We start from the raw sequence: 16891 nt of genomic DNA, 5'->3' as shown, positions 1-16891 counted from the left end.
CCCCCCGGCCTGGAAGTTTTACCCTTTTGAATCATGGCTGCATGTCATGATGGTGCCACCACCGTGCCGGTCAATATAATTAGGTTGTTTTGATTTTTGATGTAGCATAAGTGCTCACCCCCTTCAAGCTAGCATTTAGTAGATGCACCTTTGGCTGCAGCTACATATATATATTTTATATTCTATTATATTGATATTATATATTTGCACAACTGTCAGGTTGTATGGGGATCATGAGCGAACAGCCCTTTTCAAGTCCAGGAACAAATTCTCAGTTGGATTGAGGTCTGGGCTCGGACTTCAAAACATTCACCTTGTTGTCGTTAAACCACTTCTGTGTAGCTTTGGCTTCGACTCATACACTGCATCCTCTAGGTTTTCATCCTCTACCTTTACAAGACTACCTTTACAAGACATCCCCCACATGATGATGCTGCCACCACCATGCCTCATGGTTGTGGACGGTGCATTTGCGATGCTGTGCTGTGTTGTGTCACTAGACCCGAGAACCTCCTACTACCTCGTACTATTCTAGGTGCCAGTGAAAGCCAAACAGCGGAGCTACAAACCTGGTAGTCGACTCTCCCTGCTCCTTCCTGGAGTGGACACATGAGAAAAAGAGAAACAACACGTATGAGAAAACATGTTTTCGTAACGTTTCGGTGTTGACACAGTGCTCAGACGACAGCAGTGGTGCTTTTGCATGTTGTAGCTCTTTTTATTTATGTCATATAATTTCTTTTAACTTCTATTATTGATGATTTGTTGTTCTTCCATCCCGGTGCACACTACAGCCACAGGGAGCTCTCACCAGTCACCGTTTGTGATTCAGTTTCCCTGAATCTCTACGACGGAGTCACAAAAGACACATTAACGGGAAATAAAGCAGGCTGACATAAAGCTGAGTTATCTTTAAACTGCTTAGTGATTACTACGGATGCCTGGAGCTTAAAAAAACAACTGATGGGCGAATATTTTGAGTTTCCATGATTTGCATTTGAGGAGCTAAAACATGCAAACGCACCAGAGCAGCTCTAAACATCAGCATGAAAGGCAGATTTCTGCATTGAGAGTTTTGCCAGCAGCTGCTTCTTCTACGGAGGATCTGAGGGCAGCAGCGCATCGATCGATAACGTGCATCTCGGGGGTGAAAACCTTAACGAAAAGCAGGCCGGCTACAAACATGCAGGTCCAGGCAGACTGTCGAGGCGAACTAAGGAAGCAGCAGAAGGAGATCCGTGGACTTAATCACCTTAAGGGAGCGTGTGTTCTGCGCTTTATTACTGCACTTAGGCTAATCACGACGGCGTAACTGTGCATTACAAGCGTTGCAGATGGCGGTCCCAATATTTCCAGGCTCCACGGAGGGTTTCTAAGTGAAGTCACCGTGATGTGTGAACAGAAAGAGAAGCTTACGGGGAGAAATATTCAACATCTAAAGCTTAATGTAGCTCCAGGTGCAAAATCAGAGAACGCTTTAGCATTCAGCAGATTATCGCACAAGTACAAAAAAAAACGTGGCTCGATTTCAGCAGAATTTAAGCGTCTGCACGTTTGGACGCAACAGCAGCAAGTTCACACATGTGCTAATCATGCTAAAGCTAACAAGAACTGTAGAAATGTTGTTTTGACGTTAAAAGTTTGTCAAACATCCAGCTTAGTTGTATAAACTCTTCATGTCAGTTTTCAGAAATCAAAAAGCACCAATTTACTGCTTATTGCCAATTTATGTTTTCTACTGTTGGTTAAAATAAATCAATAAAAATACACAATCAGGTGCTCCAGTGGTTAATTAGAGAAGTAAAATAAGGACTTTCCCAGTTTTTTATTAATGGAAAAAAATCCTGAAATTGGAGGAAAAAAATTTGAAATAACCTGGACAACATTTTACAAACGTCCACAGGCGTTACCAATACTGGATCAATATGTTGGCTCTCCACACTGTTGATATTTGACATTTTTAATTTTAAAGATAGCGTCCAGCTGAGCACGTCAGGCCTTCGTAGTTGTACCAAGGATTCCAAAATTTGTAGTTCTTGACCAAAATTTGCCACAAACAAATAATTTTTGGAGTGATTTTGGCCAAATGTCGAGGTTTAAACTTTAAATTTTGTTATTTTTTTCCAACGTAATGGCATGTGAAGGATGAGTAGTCTGAGAAAGTTCAAAATCGGATTATTTTTCTGTATTTACAGATTCTTGCTCTGATAAATTGTGTATTTTTGACCATTAAAAAAAAAAAAGATAACATGTCTTTCAAGCCCACGAGTGAGTTTTAAGGTTTAACATGTGGATAAACAACAAGAGTGTCGACTAAAGTTTAACTTTGTAAAATGAAACTATAGAATAAAGTTGATAATTCAGGAGGTAAGTAAGTAAGGAGATTAAAGTCTTACATGGACGGGTTGAAGAATGAAAATTAATTTTAGCAACAACAGGAATGTCGTTTAATCAAGAAATAGGCAGGATTCACTAAAATGCTGCTTTTTTTGTACAATAAGATCGTAACTAAGATCCATTTAAACACGCTCAGCGTCGATTGAAGCTCAGAAATGTTTGAATATGTGGCACTGATCCCCACACCTGTGTGTCCACCTCTCAGCGGTGTGTAATTAATAAACCCGTCCACAGCGATCTCTGCCGTCGTTTCTATCTGTTGATCAACCTGCCGCCAACATCGCAGAACCTCTGATAAACTCGCTGCACCTTGAAATCGCTTCGGGCCCGGCGGCCGCCCATTTTTGTGTGAATTCAAATGAGCTTGATTGGCTCGTTGAGGCCACGATTGGCATCACAAATAGAAACGCTGTGAAGGGCGAAACCTAAAATTACTCCCTCAAGCCTCTGCCCCGCCGAGCAGCCAAACACTCAGCGTGGAGAGACGAAAAGTTTGTTTATGGCAGAAAAGGAAAACTTCAACCCTGCTGCTGGGTTTAAAAGGGCTTCTTGTCTTTACGAAACCACCAAAACTGGGCCACTTGGTTGAGCTGGCGTCCCATGTTCAGGGGATGTAGTCCCCGACGAGGAGGTCATGAGTTCGAGTCCCGCTCATGACCCTGGTCTGCAGGTCCTTCCCCTACTTTCCTGTTTCTCTCTCAATTTCACTATCAAATAAAGGCACAAAGGCCAAAAAAAACCCATCAAAATATCAAAATTAGACAGTTTATCAGAGCCAGAGAGTCTAAAAACAGAGATTTGTTGAATTCAGACACTTTTTTGTCTTTTTTTTTCTCTTCAAATCACCAAAACTAAGCCGCTTGCACAAACCAGATTCTGTAAAAAACTAAAAACAAACAACCGTGAAGCCATCAGTGAGTCCGCTGCATAAAACATCATAAAACATCAGCGAGCTGTCGGTTGAACTGCAGGCAGGTGTTTATGCAGAGGAGGCAGGAAACAAGCAAATAGTAAAATATCTACAGCATGTAGCGTCTCCATTTGAATGTCGCAGATTTTTGCAAAACAAACAAAGAAATTAAACTTTAATTTAATCTTTAATTTTTAATTTAGGTTGTGCTGTTTCTGTGGAGGTGCAGGACTTTATGTTGAGGTAAAAAACGAGGCAAAGGGAGGAAAAGATGAAGCTTCGTCATACTTTCAGACTAACGGAGCCTGGAAATGATTGGTCCTTTTGATGGCTGTGAACCATTCCCTCATGAGAAAATCATAAAATCATTTGACAACAAAGCCACAATAAGACAGAGCAGGAGGAGGTCAATCATTTAAATAAAGATATATATATATATATAACGACTGGTGCATCATTGGAGTGTAGGAAAGGATGACTAGAGTGGCACAGACACCAAATACAGACACCAGCTGCCATAGTTGTACCTACTTTGTAGGGCTGCAGGTATGCAACGCCTTCAAGTGAGGCTTCCAGGTAGCAATGGAAACCGAGTTCTCATCAGCCGCATAACTACGCCAAACACACTGCATGCAGAATACACAAAACCAGGAGGAAGAAAAAAACAGGAGACCCAAACCCGCCAAAATAAAACAAAACAGAAACGGAAAGAAGAAAAAATAAAAACCCCCAAGGCCAAAGTGGGAGTGAGAGAAGAAGAGGAAGAAGAGGAGAACAGAAAAGAAAAGAAAAAAACAAATTAAAAGAGCTGATTAGTGCAAACAAAAAAACCAGGTGTGTCACAGGTCTGCTGCTGGCCGGAGGTCAGGCATGAATACATGCCTGTGGGGAGGCAGGAGGCTCTCATAGTGGCGCCACGTGGCGTCCAGGTCGGGCCTGGCGCTGTCGGTGGAGTAATAACGCCACGCGGCCTGGTGCAGCATGGGATGAGGAAGAGGAGGAGGAAGAGGAGGAGGAGGAGGAGGAGGAGGAGGAAGAGGAGGTGAGGAAGAGTGTGGAGAAATACAGGTGAGCCCCAAATGATTCAGGTATGAGTGAGTTTTACTGGACCAACAGGTTTCCTCCAGCGCAGTCACACAAACAATAAAATAATGTTAGCACTTATGATTTTTAGCGAGTTATTTTACAGACTTTTTAAAAAATTACAGCAAATATACACGAAAGAAGTTTTAGTTTACATGTTAAATGAAATGAAATGAAATGAAAAATACTTTATTTATCCCAGAAGGGAAATTCAATAATAAATATTATATAATAATTATTTAATATATATTATATTTAATAGTATATATTTAATATTAATATTAAATAATAAACATTTAAATTAAATAAATGTTAAAAAAAAAAAGTTTTACAATGTGTGACCATAAAATTTAATTGTTTTTAATTTATTTTATTCAGCAAAAATATCATTATTTTATAGATATCTGTCATTTGACAGTGAGGTTATTTATATTGTGAATGTGTTAATGTATGCATGTTGATTGTTTCACAGCTATTTTACAGACTTCACCTGTTTTGTTAAATTACACGTAATAACATAAAGTCTTAATTTAGACACTGACTGTAAGAAAAACAAACAAAAAACTGAATAATCTGAAATTTTAGAAATACGAATTGATTCTTTTACAATGTGCGACCATAAAATTTCATTGTTTTTGATGTATTTTATTCAGCAAAACAAAACATCATTATTTTACAGATATTTAACAGTAAGATTATTTATATTGTTAATTCATTAATATATGTGTGAACAAATGCCTGTTCATCCTTTAACTGCTATTTTACAGACTCTCTCGTTTAACTAAATTACAGATAATATCCAGCAAAAGTCACACAGAGAATAAATAATTTACACATTAACCACAAAAAAACACATAAAAACTGAGCCACAGCTGCACCACATACATCACATCAGGGTTCTTGCTACAATATTTCCCTGAAAAAACACGCTGTCTTGGCCGCTACGCTGTCTTTCAAGCTGTGTGTTTGGAAAATTTGACATATTTTACAGTGAAAACTTTCCTGAGAAACTCGTTTTTCTACAGTCGTCTTCGCTGCTAATGCTGCTATTCGTTAGCAGCAAAAATGCTAGCTTCTTAGCTAACGGCGGGAGTGTCGCTAACATCCCTAACACGATGTCCTACCCTATTTTGTTCCTTGTTAATGTCATTTCCAGCCAGTAAAAACCTGTTGGTCAAATAAAAAGTCACTATAAATCTAAATTGACTCGGGAATGAAGAACTTGGGGCTGAACTGTGAATGAGGAGGACAATGTGTGTGAAGATCAGGCAGAAGACAGGATGGAAGTGGCCAGAATATGTGTGCCAAACTGGTGTTTCTGCTAAAAACAAAGAACCTCCCAGAGATTAGAGATGTTCCTGCAGGGTGAAGGTGAGGAAGGTGGACATGATATCTGCTTTTTACTGAGTAGTTTGGGGGGTTCGGGAGAGTCCACGGAGGAGGAAGAGAAACTGGAGAAGTCATTTATGGATTTAATCACATGTCGTATTATGCAGAAACATTCGGCTTACGTAGACACTGTGGTGCATTGTTTTCCAATCGCTGCAGCAATTCATCATCGGCAATGATGTTTTAATTTTCCAGCTACAAAACAGTCGAGGGAAAGCAAACAGGCCTTACCTGGATGAGGTAGGCGGCTGGGTTCCGTCTTTTCTCAAAGTGCTTCTGTCGGTGCTGCTCCTGGACCTTCAGGGCGAATCCTGAGCCCAGAATACCCTGGTGGGAAATCAATCAGTATAAATACGCACAAACAAAAAGAAATACTGCATGTATTTGTGCAACAAAAACACTTGTGTATCACTCAACTGCTGAGAACAATTTGCCAACGAGAGCGGCCATTTTTTTTCTTACTTATAGCTTGTGACGATTAGCTTTGTGAGCAAGACATTAACATTAACATCATATAATTCAGTGATATCAGTCTTGCTCAGTGTGTAAATCAAATTGCTTCAGAAAGTACAGCTCTGATATGTTCCTGACGCACAGGACAAAGCGGTGACTTACTGCTGGTAAGGCGAAGAACGAGATTCCCAGGAGGGCGAACCCTGCAGACAGCATCCGTCCCGTCCACGTCTTTGGCGTCTTGTCTCCGTAGCCGATGGTTGTCAGGGTGATCTGTGAAAACAAATGATGTAATTTCAGATACTGAGTGATGCTTGTAAGGTCCTCAAACGATTGAAGTCAGATCTGACAGACAGAAGTTTCTTGGGGGAACATTCTATTCAACATGTTACTTGTGGAGTCCCTCAGGGCTCCACTTTGGGCCCACTCCCTTTTTCATCACATTTGCCAACAATTTTTAAGAAACACAAGATTCTTTTGCATTTCTTTTGTTGGCGAGATAAAAACATACTTACCCATTAAAATAAAACAGCCATAACAGGACTATACAAAAGATATTGATATGTAGATGGAATTAATCCTTCGTAGTCTCCAATGATAAATGACTGAAGATGTTTTGGATAACCTTGACGACAAACTTGGCTTCATACAGTTGATCTATTGTGAAAAGCTATTCTTCGACAGCTCCTTCACATAACAGAAAGATCAGCTCCGTGGTCAAAACTGGCTTTTGTTTTTTTTCACTTGAGACTTTGAGCCGAGTTGAAGGTCTGTCTGTTGCCCAAAGACTTGTAGTTTTTGGTATGTGGGCGTAAAGCCGGCGTCTCTTCAGCATCTACAGCTGCTACAACGCTTCCTGCTGCTTGTCTTCTCACGGAAAATAGAAAATACAATCACATAACGCCAGTGCTGACCTCCTTCTACTGGCTTACTGTCCGCTTCAGGGTTGATTTTAGGATATTATTGGTTGTTTTTAGAGTTTTAAGTTGGTTGAGCACGAAGGTCGACTGACCAAAAAACAAAAGCGATGGAGCCTTCGCAGTGGCTGCTCCTGATGGTTTAGTTTTTACGTAATCTGGTTGTTTTATTTTAGGTGAATTTTGATTTAAAAGCTCAGACTTAGTTGAATTTCCGGACAGAAGCATGTGTTTATTCATGATTCATGGTGATTAATTTGAGAACTGTTCAGTTTCTTCTACTGTCTGGATGATAAATGATATAACTTATTTAAAGATAACATGTCAGTAGTTCTGAAATATTTCTGAAATACGTTACTATTGCTGCATAGATCAGTTTTAATAAGAACAAATTGTGAAAAAAAATCTCCTTGGTGTGGTGTTTATGATCCTCCGTTGTTGTTTTAGCTTGTGTTTGTGTTTTAACAGCTCCTAAACATTTACCTAACTTATGTTTAAATCATTACTACTGTTTGCAAAAGCAAATATCACCCTGCAGGAGGATAAACACTTGCAAAGGGAATTTTACACCTTTAAAAATGGTCTATAAAGCACCAGTAAATGATTTATTAAGCATCAAAAAGCCATTGGTTAATCGTTATTTAGGCTTACAGTGGATTCCGTGTTCACAAAGGGGGGTTTCAATGTTATTTTTTCTTGGCTTTGAGTCATAAAAACAGCTTCTGTTTGCAGTTTGGGTGAACTGGTCCTTTAAAAGTGGGTTCATTTAGGTTCAGCAGCAGAAGGAAAAGCACTTCACAGCCCGTCTGAGGAAGAGAATCCGTCTGTATTTGTGTGAACAAGATCAGCATCAAATGTCTTCTGGCTGCTCTTTTATATTTACTTGGTTTGTTGTTTTGTTTTCCACAGTGAAGCGCGGTTTAAAGACGATGCATTCAGGCGCCGCGATCATGCGATTGAACCTGCGTGGAGGCTTTATGGGAGTAAATCTGCGCGGCCTTGAATTCAAGCAGAGTGTTGAAAGCCTGCAGTCGAAATGTTCGTTCTGCCTCAGAAGGATAAAAAAATAAAAAAGTTACTGAAGCAAACACTGAGTAGAAGGAAAACAGCTGCTTGCTAGATTCACTGAAGTGTAAAATGTGTTCTGAACATAATTTAATGAAGAAGTTTTGCCTGATATTTAACTTTTTTTTTTTAGATTAATTAACTTACTTGCTTAATAAATGAAAGAAATAACTCATGGAATGTATTTTCACAAAAAATTTATAGCGTTTTATTTTCTTTTTTCCCCATAATAAAAACATTAAGCACATCTGTTGGTCCAACTTAATGCAGTTGTGTTGATTCGACTCATTTCTTTTGGGTTTGGAAGATTGGCTTCACAGCAGCAGCAGCAGCTCGGAAACTTGACTGAACTTAAGTATAAAAATAAAATAAAAAGTTCACCCTTAATTGGCCTTTTTAAGGAGAAATCTCATCATGTTTTTGTAATTCTTGACTGTTGTAAGGTTTAATATCTCATATTTATTTTACCTTCTTATTCTCTTTTGTCCTGTTTTAATATTTCACACTGTTTTGTTCTCTTTTACAAATTAATCGGCTTTTGCACTTATTTTTGCTGCCGGCTAAGTGTTGATTTGTGTCAACATCAGCTTGTTTTAGACGTGGTTTGTAAGTAAACTGGATTTCCGAGGGTTGGGTCTGACTCAACTTAATCAGGTTGGTCAACTCATTTTATATAATTTAAAATGAAATCAGAAAATTTGAGTTAATTGAACCAAAGTAAATTAAAGAAAGCTGTTCGATTTGGTGGAAATACTGAAATAATTATGTTCCGAGTACATTAAGTGTGTTATTGTTGTATTTCATGTCCTTTAAAGGCGATCCGTGAAACATTTTTCCACCTCTGACTGACTGAAGACAAAACGTCTGGATGAAAGTCAAATGATTTTTTTAATAAAAGCAGAGTTAATTGTGTTAATGACTCATTGTGATGCTGCTTAGCACATAAAAAAAAAACCTGAATAAACCCATTCACGTCTTCGGTAAAAGCCTGAAAAAAGAACATTTGATGCAGCAGCAGCGCATTCACTGTTTAATGACACAAGCGTGGCTGCGAACTGGACTCGCAGAACTCTTGGGTTCTTTGTACAGGTCTCCATCCATCCACCTCTGATTTGGCAGGCTGATTATCTTTCATTCAGGCTCTGATTGCCACCGCCACAAAGGCCATTTCTGCACCATTATGAATTTGAAAATGGTGTTTAATGGAGCCACGCGGGGGCTAATGTTTATGGAGGAGCTGTCGGCGCTCAGAGAGGAGAAAATAACAGCAAGGACTCGTTCAGGTGCAGATACGAAGCTAAAAAAAAATCAAAGAAGTGAAAGTCTGCTGTTGCCCGAGAAGCTGAAGCGAACACTGAGGAGATACATCGACTCCAGATATCCAGATAGACTGTCTGGTAGCGGTCAGACTCACCGTTCCCCACCACAAGGCGTCGGCGTAGGTCGCAAACTCCTTGTTGAACTTGTTCTCCACAAGGTAGACGAGGAACGACGAGAAGATCAGGACCAGGAAGCCGATGTACCAGGCGGTTACCAGCTCCTGAGAAACAGACGTTCACAGTTAGACGGAGACATTACAGCACAGGTGCACTGGAGTTCTTTGTACTCAAGTCAGATTTATATATCGTAAAAAAAAATAGAGATAAAGGTCAGAGCAGCAGCAACATGCACAGACACTTCAGAACAACCTAAACCTGCTTTTCTTTTCTTTTAGATCCAAACAATATCATCAATAACACAATGGGGTTCGTTAGGGTCTTTTGTGTCTAGGTGTGGATGTGGGTTCATCTTCCTGGGGAGAGATCTGAGGACTGAATTGTGAACAGGTGATAGGTGATGCCTCAGACCTCCACCTCTGGTGAGGGATGGTCTTTCCCGGTAGATGGCTTCTTTCACCCCTCTCTCAAACCACCTGGGGTGAAAGAAGCCATCTGTGTCAAACTGGAAAGATCTCTCCCCAGGAAGATGAAACCACATCCACACCTAGCCACAAAAGATCCTAACGAACCCCATTTAGGCAGGGGGAGCGCTAATGAGCAACAAACCCCCAATTGAAAACTAAACTCAGGTGTTAATGGCTCCTTAAGGATATCAGTATCTGGAACTCCCAACTAGTCAGTCAGAGCTGATGAGGCCTCTTGGATGAGTGGTGGAACGTCTTCAAGGAACTCAAGCAAGTCCAGCTGCTACAATTAAACCATGAGAACAACCACGACCTGGATGACTGAGAATCTTCACAAACAACTTCTAGTCTCCATCAGTTACGGTTCAAACCGGTTTGCTAGGTTCAAAAGAGTCTCACGAGGAGTTCTAATGTCAGATTTACCCGAGTTGAGGGTTAATTATGTTGACGTGAGCTTGTTGTTGTTGTAAATATCGCAGTAGATCTTGTTCAATGAACTGTGAGAAGCCAAAATGTCGTTGAATATTCCATTAATTGTGCAGCCCTGACTGTCTTCATGCACTCATATACCTGAAACATGTGAACACAGTGGACTCAAAATATTGTTTTTCTTTTGATCGGATTATAATCCATAAAATGATGCTAGCTAGTCGCACACAGAGAAGCCTCTAGTCTCCATCAGGTACTGCAGCAGCTCGAGGCCACAGATTACCAACAAAACGGTGAATTTAGTTGTTTTAATGTCAGATTTATTCAGCTGAAACCGAGTAAATTTACCAACACAGTTTGTTTTCTAGCATTTAAAACGTCAATATCAGAGTGGATGGTAGTCGTTTGGCTAAAATCATCTTTTGTATTCTATTGATTCTGAAGCTCTCGGTGCAGCTCGCTGCCTGTTTTTTTCATAACGAAGGCCGCTGTGGATTCTCTGTACAAGCTGTTCAATGATTCAAACCGTTCCTAAATAATACATTCATCTGAGCGTATATTAGATCGTTACTACATGATTCTGCACCAGAACCTCTCCAGAAAAACCTTCCTGTCCAGAACCTCAGCGGGAGGTCAGCGAGTCGACAAAAGGCCTTTAAAACCTCGTCTGCACCACATTCAGACCTTTCCAGGATTATTCAGTCCGCAGCTTCGATAGAATTCAGTTCTACTCCCATTCAGCGGCCGATTCACGGACTCGTCTCGGGGCGTAGCGAGGTCGGGACCGAACCACGTTAACATGAGAGAGAATCCGGCGAGAGTGGGAAGAAGAAGAAGAAGAAGAAACCTCTGGCAGACAGCGTAAAGAGAAGCAGCAGATCTGATGGGAGGTCAGTCTGGGAGCAGCCCAGTGAGAAAAGCTGCAAACCACACGAATCCAATTTTAATATTTTCTTCTAAAGCAAAAGTGTTTGATTAAAACATTTCACTGTGAACAGCGACTTTGAACACTGATCAGATCTCCTCCGAGCAGTTTCTCAGCGTTCTCTTTTGTTTTTGTCGTCACAGTTTTCCCTCAAGAAACACATTCAGTCAGATTTGCATTTTCTCTGCACAACTGCTAAAGCTGAATCCCGAACAAAGTCAATTTACTGACGTGTTGTTGGTCATTTTCAGCCTGATGGCGTATAAATAACATCTAACTACTGTGGAAGTCTATGGGAGCTAAACAACGTAGAATGGCACGCGAAATGACCTTTAAGCTAACGTAATATTTATACACCACCTCATGACTGCACTGTGGACTCATTCTTCACTGCAAAGACGCACCTTTTTAATCAGGCTTTTAATTGACCTTTTAAATTCTTTATTTATTTTTTATCTTATGTATTTTACTCTTTTAATTTTCATCTTATCTCACATCGGGCCTTTTATACTTTAAAGTTTTTAGTTTTTAGCTCCAGTGTTTCCTTAGGGGGGTCCTCCACACTGTCCGGTCTGCTGCTGGGGGTTCTGTCTGCGGGTCCCTTCGACCCGGCTGGTTGGGGGGCTCCCAACCTCGATGTGGGGGTCTCCTTGTCTGTCGGGGTTGGGGGGTTCTGGTTTCTTTGACAGTGTTTTTAAATGCTGTAATTTTTTAAAATCCTGTAAATCACTTTGCGTTGCTCTGGTGTGTGAGAAGTCCTATATAAATAAAGTTTAATTTGATTTGACGGAGAGAGAACTCAGAAATGACGCAGTTATGAAGCCATAAATAATTTTTAAAAAAAAGATGAATTTCTTTAATTTTATTGCATTACAGTAATAAAATAACAAAAACTGGACTCAACATGTCCGATGCTTTGAAGCGCCCACAGGCGACTCTGCACCCTGTTGATATTTTACGATTTACATTTTACTTTGTTTCGTCTAATATTTGTGTGAACACGACCTGCAGTTCAGCCCAAAACTCAAGAAGTGAGTCAAGAACCTGGTTACTTTTAAAAAATGGTTTATTTTTGGCAATTTTTTAAATGAGACACTGAGAATTAAGTAGTTTAAGTGATCAAAAAAACATGTTTGCTGCTGATATTTTACTGTTTGCATTCTACAGACTCTTTTTCTCCAGAAACATGTTCCACCATCAGCTGAATGCATCGTCCAACAACGTGCTGCTCTGTTCACTGTTTCTGAGTCGTGCTGCGTTTATTTTATTGATCCAGTCGGTTTCATTCTGCTCTCAGCCTCTCCTCTGATCTCCTCTCTGCTTTGTGTGAACACTGCCTGCAGTTCAGCCCAACGGTCGTTGAATTTTTTCGTCGGTCGTAGTCGAGTCGATCGTGGTTTTCCGGTTGCGCTGAGAAATGCAGAATTTTTTTTAGTTTTTTAAAGAATCTGGTTCGAGCACATGCTTTGTTTTAATGCAATTTTGAAAAAAATATAATAAATAAACATGTAGAATAGAGCGATTTTGGTTCAAGCTCCTGCACTCTTGAGGCTAAACTGAGCCGTCAGCAGGTCGCAGTGAAACCTGAAGACGGATTTACCTTCACTCCCACTGCAGCAGAGCCACGGATCAGACGGTAAATTACAGGCTTTCAACAGCCACACAAATGGCACCGTATGTAAATTCAATTTCAATTTCAATTAAATTCTATTCGTGCGGCGCTACTTCACGACATGTGTCATCTCAGAGCACTTAGCGTGGACGAGAAGGTAAAGGAGACTTTATGAGGAGCACATTTCACATTTTATTCTGCAAACATCTGCTGCTGCTGCTTCCACTTATTTTTAAAGCTGAAGTTTTTCTGCTCAGTTTATGAACTTATTTATATTAAATGCTTATTTTTTTTATTCATATCTGACATTGTGACTTGTTATTCTCCTGTTTTCTTTTATTTTAGCACATTTTTTAATGTTCTACTGTAAATAATAAACTAACAGAATGTCTTTATTTACTGGATCTATTTCCTAAAACTACACATGTACATATAAATGCACCTTGTGTGTCATTTTCTTTTTGAGCTACTGCAACATCCAGAAGAATTACACGACTGCTTTTCTAGTTTTCTCTTGTACAGATATTTTTTTAATACTTGCACGTCTCCTACTGTTTCTCTAAAAGTGTGATTTTGTGAATCACTGCCAGGATTAATGAAGTCACTCTATAATTCTGTTCAGACTTTGTTTGACTTGTGCTCAGATGAATATTTCACGTCGCCTTTTTCGCTTTACTTACAACTTAACTAATACTTTGTGCATCTTTTATTTATCCACTGAAGCTCCACGTTTACCTACGACTGCACCGTGCGTGCACATTTCTTATTATTGCACGACTTTAAATCTTCCAGAAGACTTACTCGAATGTTTTTCTAGTTCTTAAAGCACCAGATAATCTATTTAAAACGTTAGACACACTTGGATGTTTGTGTCTGGACAGGATTGTGGCTTCATTTCTTTGTGCAGTTCTCTTGTTTGAACTCTGCGTAAATGTCGTCTTTTTGCGTTAACGCCGTTTAAAGATGCTCACAGATCTCCTCCTGCAGCTGATGAACTGTGTAACCGTGCCGCCCACCTTGCTGTGCGCGTACACGACGGATCCCAGCAGCTTCCAGGTTCCTCCTCTCCGGTCCATCCGCACCATCCGGAGGATCTGCAGGAAGCGGAGGCTGCGCAGCACCGACGTGGCGAAGATGTTTCCCTGACTGCCGGCCGACACCACGGCGACGGAGGCGATCAGAACGATGATGTCTGGAGGGAAGAGAGACGAGAAGACACGATAACGCAACCACAGAAAGAGATGAAATGATTGTTTATGACTCAAAATCCTTCGACAGGAAGGAGCCATGAAACCTGAAAAATGAACTACGATGTGTTTTAGTTTAAACAGTAATGAGTCGACTCGTCTTTTTAGCTCAAAATCTACGAGTTTCTTGAAAACAACAACTTACTGTTATTTTACAGATTTTCCTGTTTTGTGAATTTACAGACAATATGCTAAAAATGCTAAAATCGCAGAAAAAAAGTGTTAATTTACACATTTACCATGAAAATCACAACATTCAAAACTGTCCAGATCATTGTTTATAACTGTATTATATGTTTGCTTGTTTCCTCTCTTTATGTGGTTCTCAAATGAACTTCCTGTTTAAATAAAGGTTAATCAGAACTAATATTCTAAAAATCTACATTTTTTTAAAGTGGTGAATTGAAAATAAAAATGGTCATAAAGTAGCACTAATTTTACTAAAATATTGTTATTTTACAAATATTTGTTGTTTTTAAATGGAAATATACATATATTAAGTAATGAATGTATAAAATGGTGAATTATTTTGCGGATTTTCCAAGTTTAGCTAATTACAGATAATAATCACGAAAATGATTTTTTTTTAAAAACTATTAAAAAATATTGATTTACTGTAAAAACAGGCCACTAGTACAAAAAAATCTGTATTTTTTTACATAAACTAATTTGTTCTTTTACCGTGCTGCTGACCGTAGATGAGGTTTTTCACAGTTTTTAACTTATTTTCATTATTTTTTTTATTGCTATTTCAGGCCTCGTCCACACGTAGCAGGTATCTCACAAAACCAGACCGGGACGCACTGCCAGCTGGTGGGAGAACTTTCAGATGGAGGAATGGCGTCACGATTTCCGTACGTCCCGGTCGTCGTTCCTGTCGTTGGAGTTTTTTTTTTTGTTTTTCCCCCATTAGCTGAGTCAACAGCGGCGTCCTAGTCGTGCTGACAGAGTTTTTAGTTTTATACAGAATCTTTTCAAAGCTTCATTTGTGGCAAATTTTTAAACAAGACATGTAGAAAAAGTGATTTAGAAGAAATTTCTCAGTTTTCTGCTCAGACTGGGTTCATGTTTGTGATGCTAAACGTTGCTGGATTGTCATTTTTTTCAGTATTTACACTTTCTGGCTCAGATAAATGGTGGAATTTTGGCGATTTTGTAAAAAACAAACCAAAAAAAAAGCCGTTCAAAGTTGGGATTTGGGGAAATAAATACTTGAGCGGGAAGTGAGGCGGCGTGCTGCAGCTGAGGAAACATCAGCCGAGTCGAGGCGGCGGAAATAGGTCGCACATGTTTACGCACGTGAGCGCGACAACAAAACAAACGCCGCGGTCACTCCCGCGTCGACCTAAAGGCACGTAAATCCTATTAATGCTGATTTAAACGTGAATCGGTCCTCTGAACACACGGAGGCCTTCGGGTCGGATCACGACGAAGCCTCCACATGACTGGAAACGACGGCCACGGGCGTCAACACGCCTCGGCCTGTACGTCCGTCTGAGTGACTCGGCCGGCGTATCGATCTTCTGCGTGCACAAACACGCCAGCGGGGGAAAAGCAACTGGCCGTTTTCATCTGAACAGCAGAGATCCATTCAGACCAACTTGTGCGAGCTACAGAAAACCTCCAGTAACGAGCTCAAGAGGAGACTTTTCTTCTCCTCCGTCGGTCCACGTGAACCTTCTACCCTTCAGTGATGTGATTCAGGAGCTTCGCCTCGTATAGAGTCGGCCCTCGTGCTGCTGCTGCTGCACACTTTTTCTTCTCCGAGTGGAATCGCTGAGCGAGGTGCGTCCGGCTGATCCACACGGAGCAGAAGGAAGAGGTCTAAAAGGTCAACGGCAGCGCCATGAAAAATACATTAATGGAGGGAACCGGCGGAGCTGCAGAGACTTTGAAGGTGCAGGAGGGAAAACGTGAGGCGGAGGAGGAACGTGTGGTCGCTAGAAAAAAAGAAATAAATCACAAAGAATCATCAGAATCAGTCCCACGTCACCCACAATGCAACTGTCTCCTCCTCAAACCGCAGTCAGGACGTATTCATGGGATTTATTTTCTGAGTGAAATCATCGACTGTGTAGAAACAAATGGAAAACATAATAAAATATACAACAAAACATCACAGATTTGGTGGTTTCTGTCTACGGCTGGGTGCTCTGATGAATCTCTCAGCAAAGTTTTAGTTTTTTATTTTGCTTTTTTAATCCTCAGAACCCAACAGAGGAGTTGAAGAAATATATATTTACATAATAAAACTCAAATTAAGCAGTTTATTCTGTTAAATAGAAAAGAAATAACTGTGAACTTACAGTAAATTAAACTGTTAAAAAATATATATATATTCTTTAAAACATGGAAACTATACGCAGGGTTTTGATGTTATTTTACAGTAGACGTCACAATTCTATGGTTTTGTCCTTTTTTTTAAATTCAAACATATAGAAAAATTCTGCACACAGATATTATAATGCTTAAAAACTTAATTTTGACAGATAATAAACTCCAATAGATGCCACACTTTTTCTTGTATCTAATTTTAGAAATATATTTATTGTATTAAACTT

At 39.9% G+C, this 16891-nt stretch overlaps 1 protein-coding gene across 1 annotated transcript in view; it reads right to left on the bottom strand.

Moving 5' to 3' along the window:
• The window catches only part of LOC103374791 (potassium voltage-gated channel subfamily KQT member 5-like), a 38052-nt gene that overhangs the window by 16045 nt on the left and 5116 nt on the right, over positions 1-16891 (bottom strand). Inside the window, exons 3-8 of the mRNA XM_008304943.1 lie at positions 14100-14275; positions 9629-9754; positions 6395-6505; positions 6011-6106; positions 3839-3933; positions 570-596 (exon numbers count right to left, since the gene is read on the bottom strand). Of these exons, the coding sequence (XP_008303165.1) occupies positions 570-596; positions 3839-3933; positions 6011-6106; positions 6395-6505; positions 9629-9754; positions 14100-14275 (631 nt within the window). The remainder of the gene's footprint in view (positions 1-569; positions 597-3838; positions 3934-6010; positions 6107-6394; positions 6506-9628; positions 9755-14099; positions 14276-16891) is intronic.

This window comes from Stegastes partitus, unplaced genomic scaffold (assembly GCF_000690725.1).
Source record: "Stegastes partitus isolate 25-593 unplaced genomic scaffold, Stegastes_partitus-1.0.2 Scaffold2357, whole genome shotgun sequence".
NCBI lineage: Eukaryota > Metazoa > Chordata > Actinopteri > Pomacentridae > Stegastes > Stegastes partitus.
Note: the sequence above shows the minus strand (reverse complement) of the source record. Positions and strands in the feature narration are given on the sequence as shown.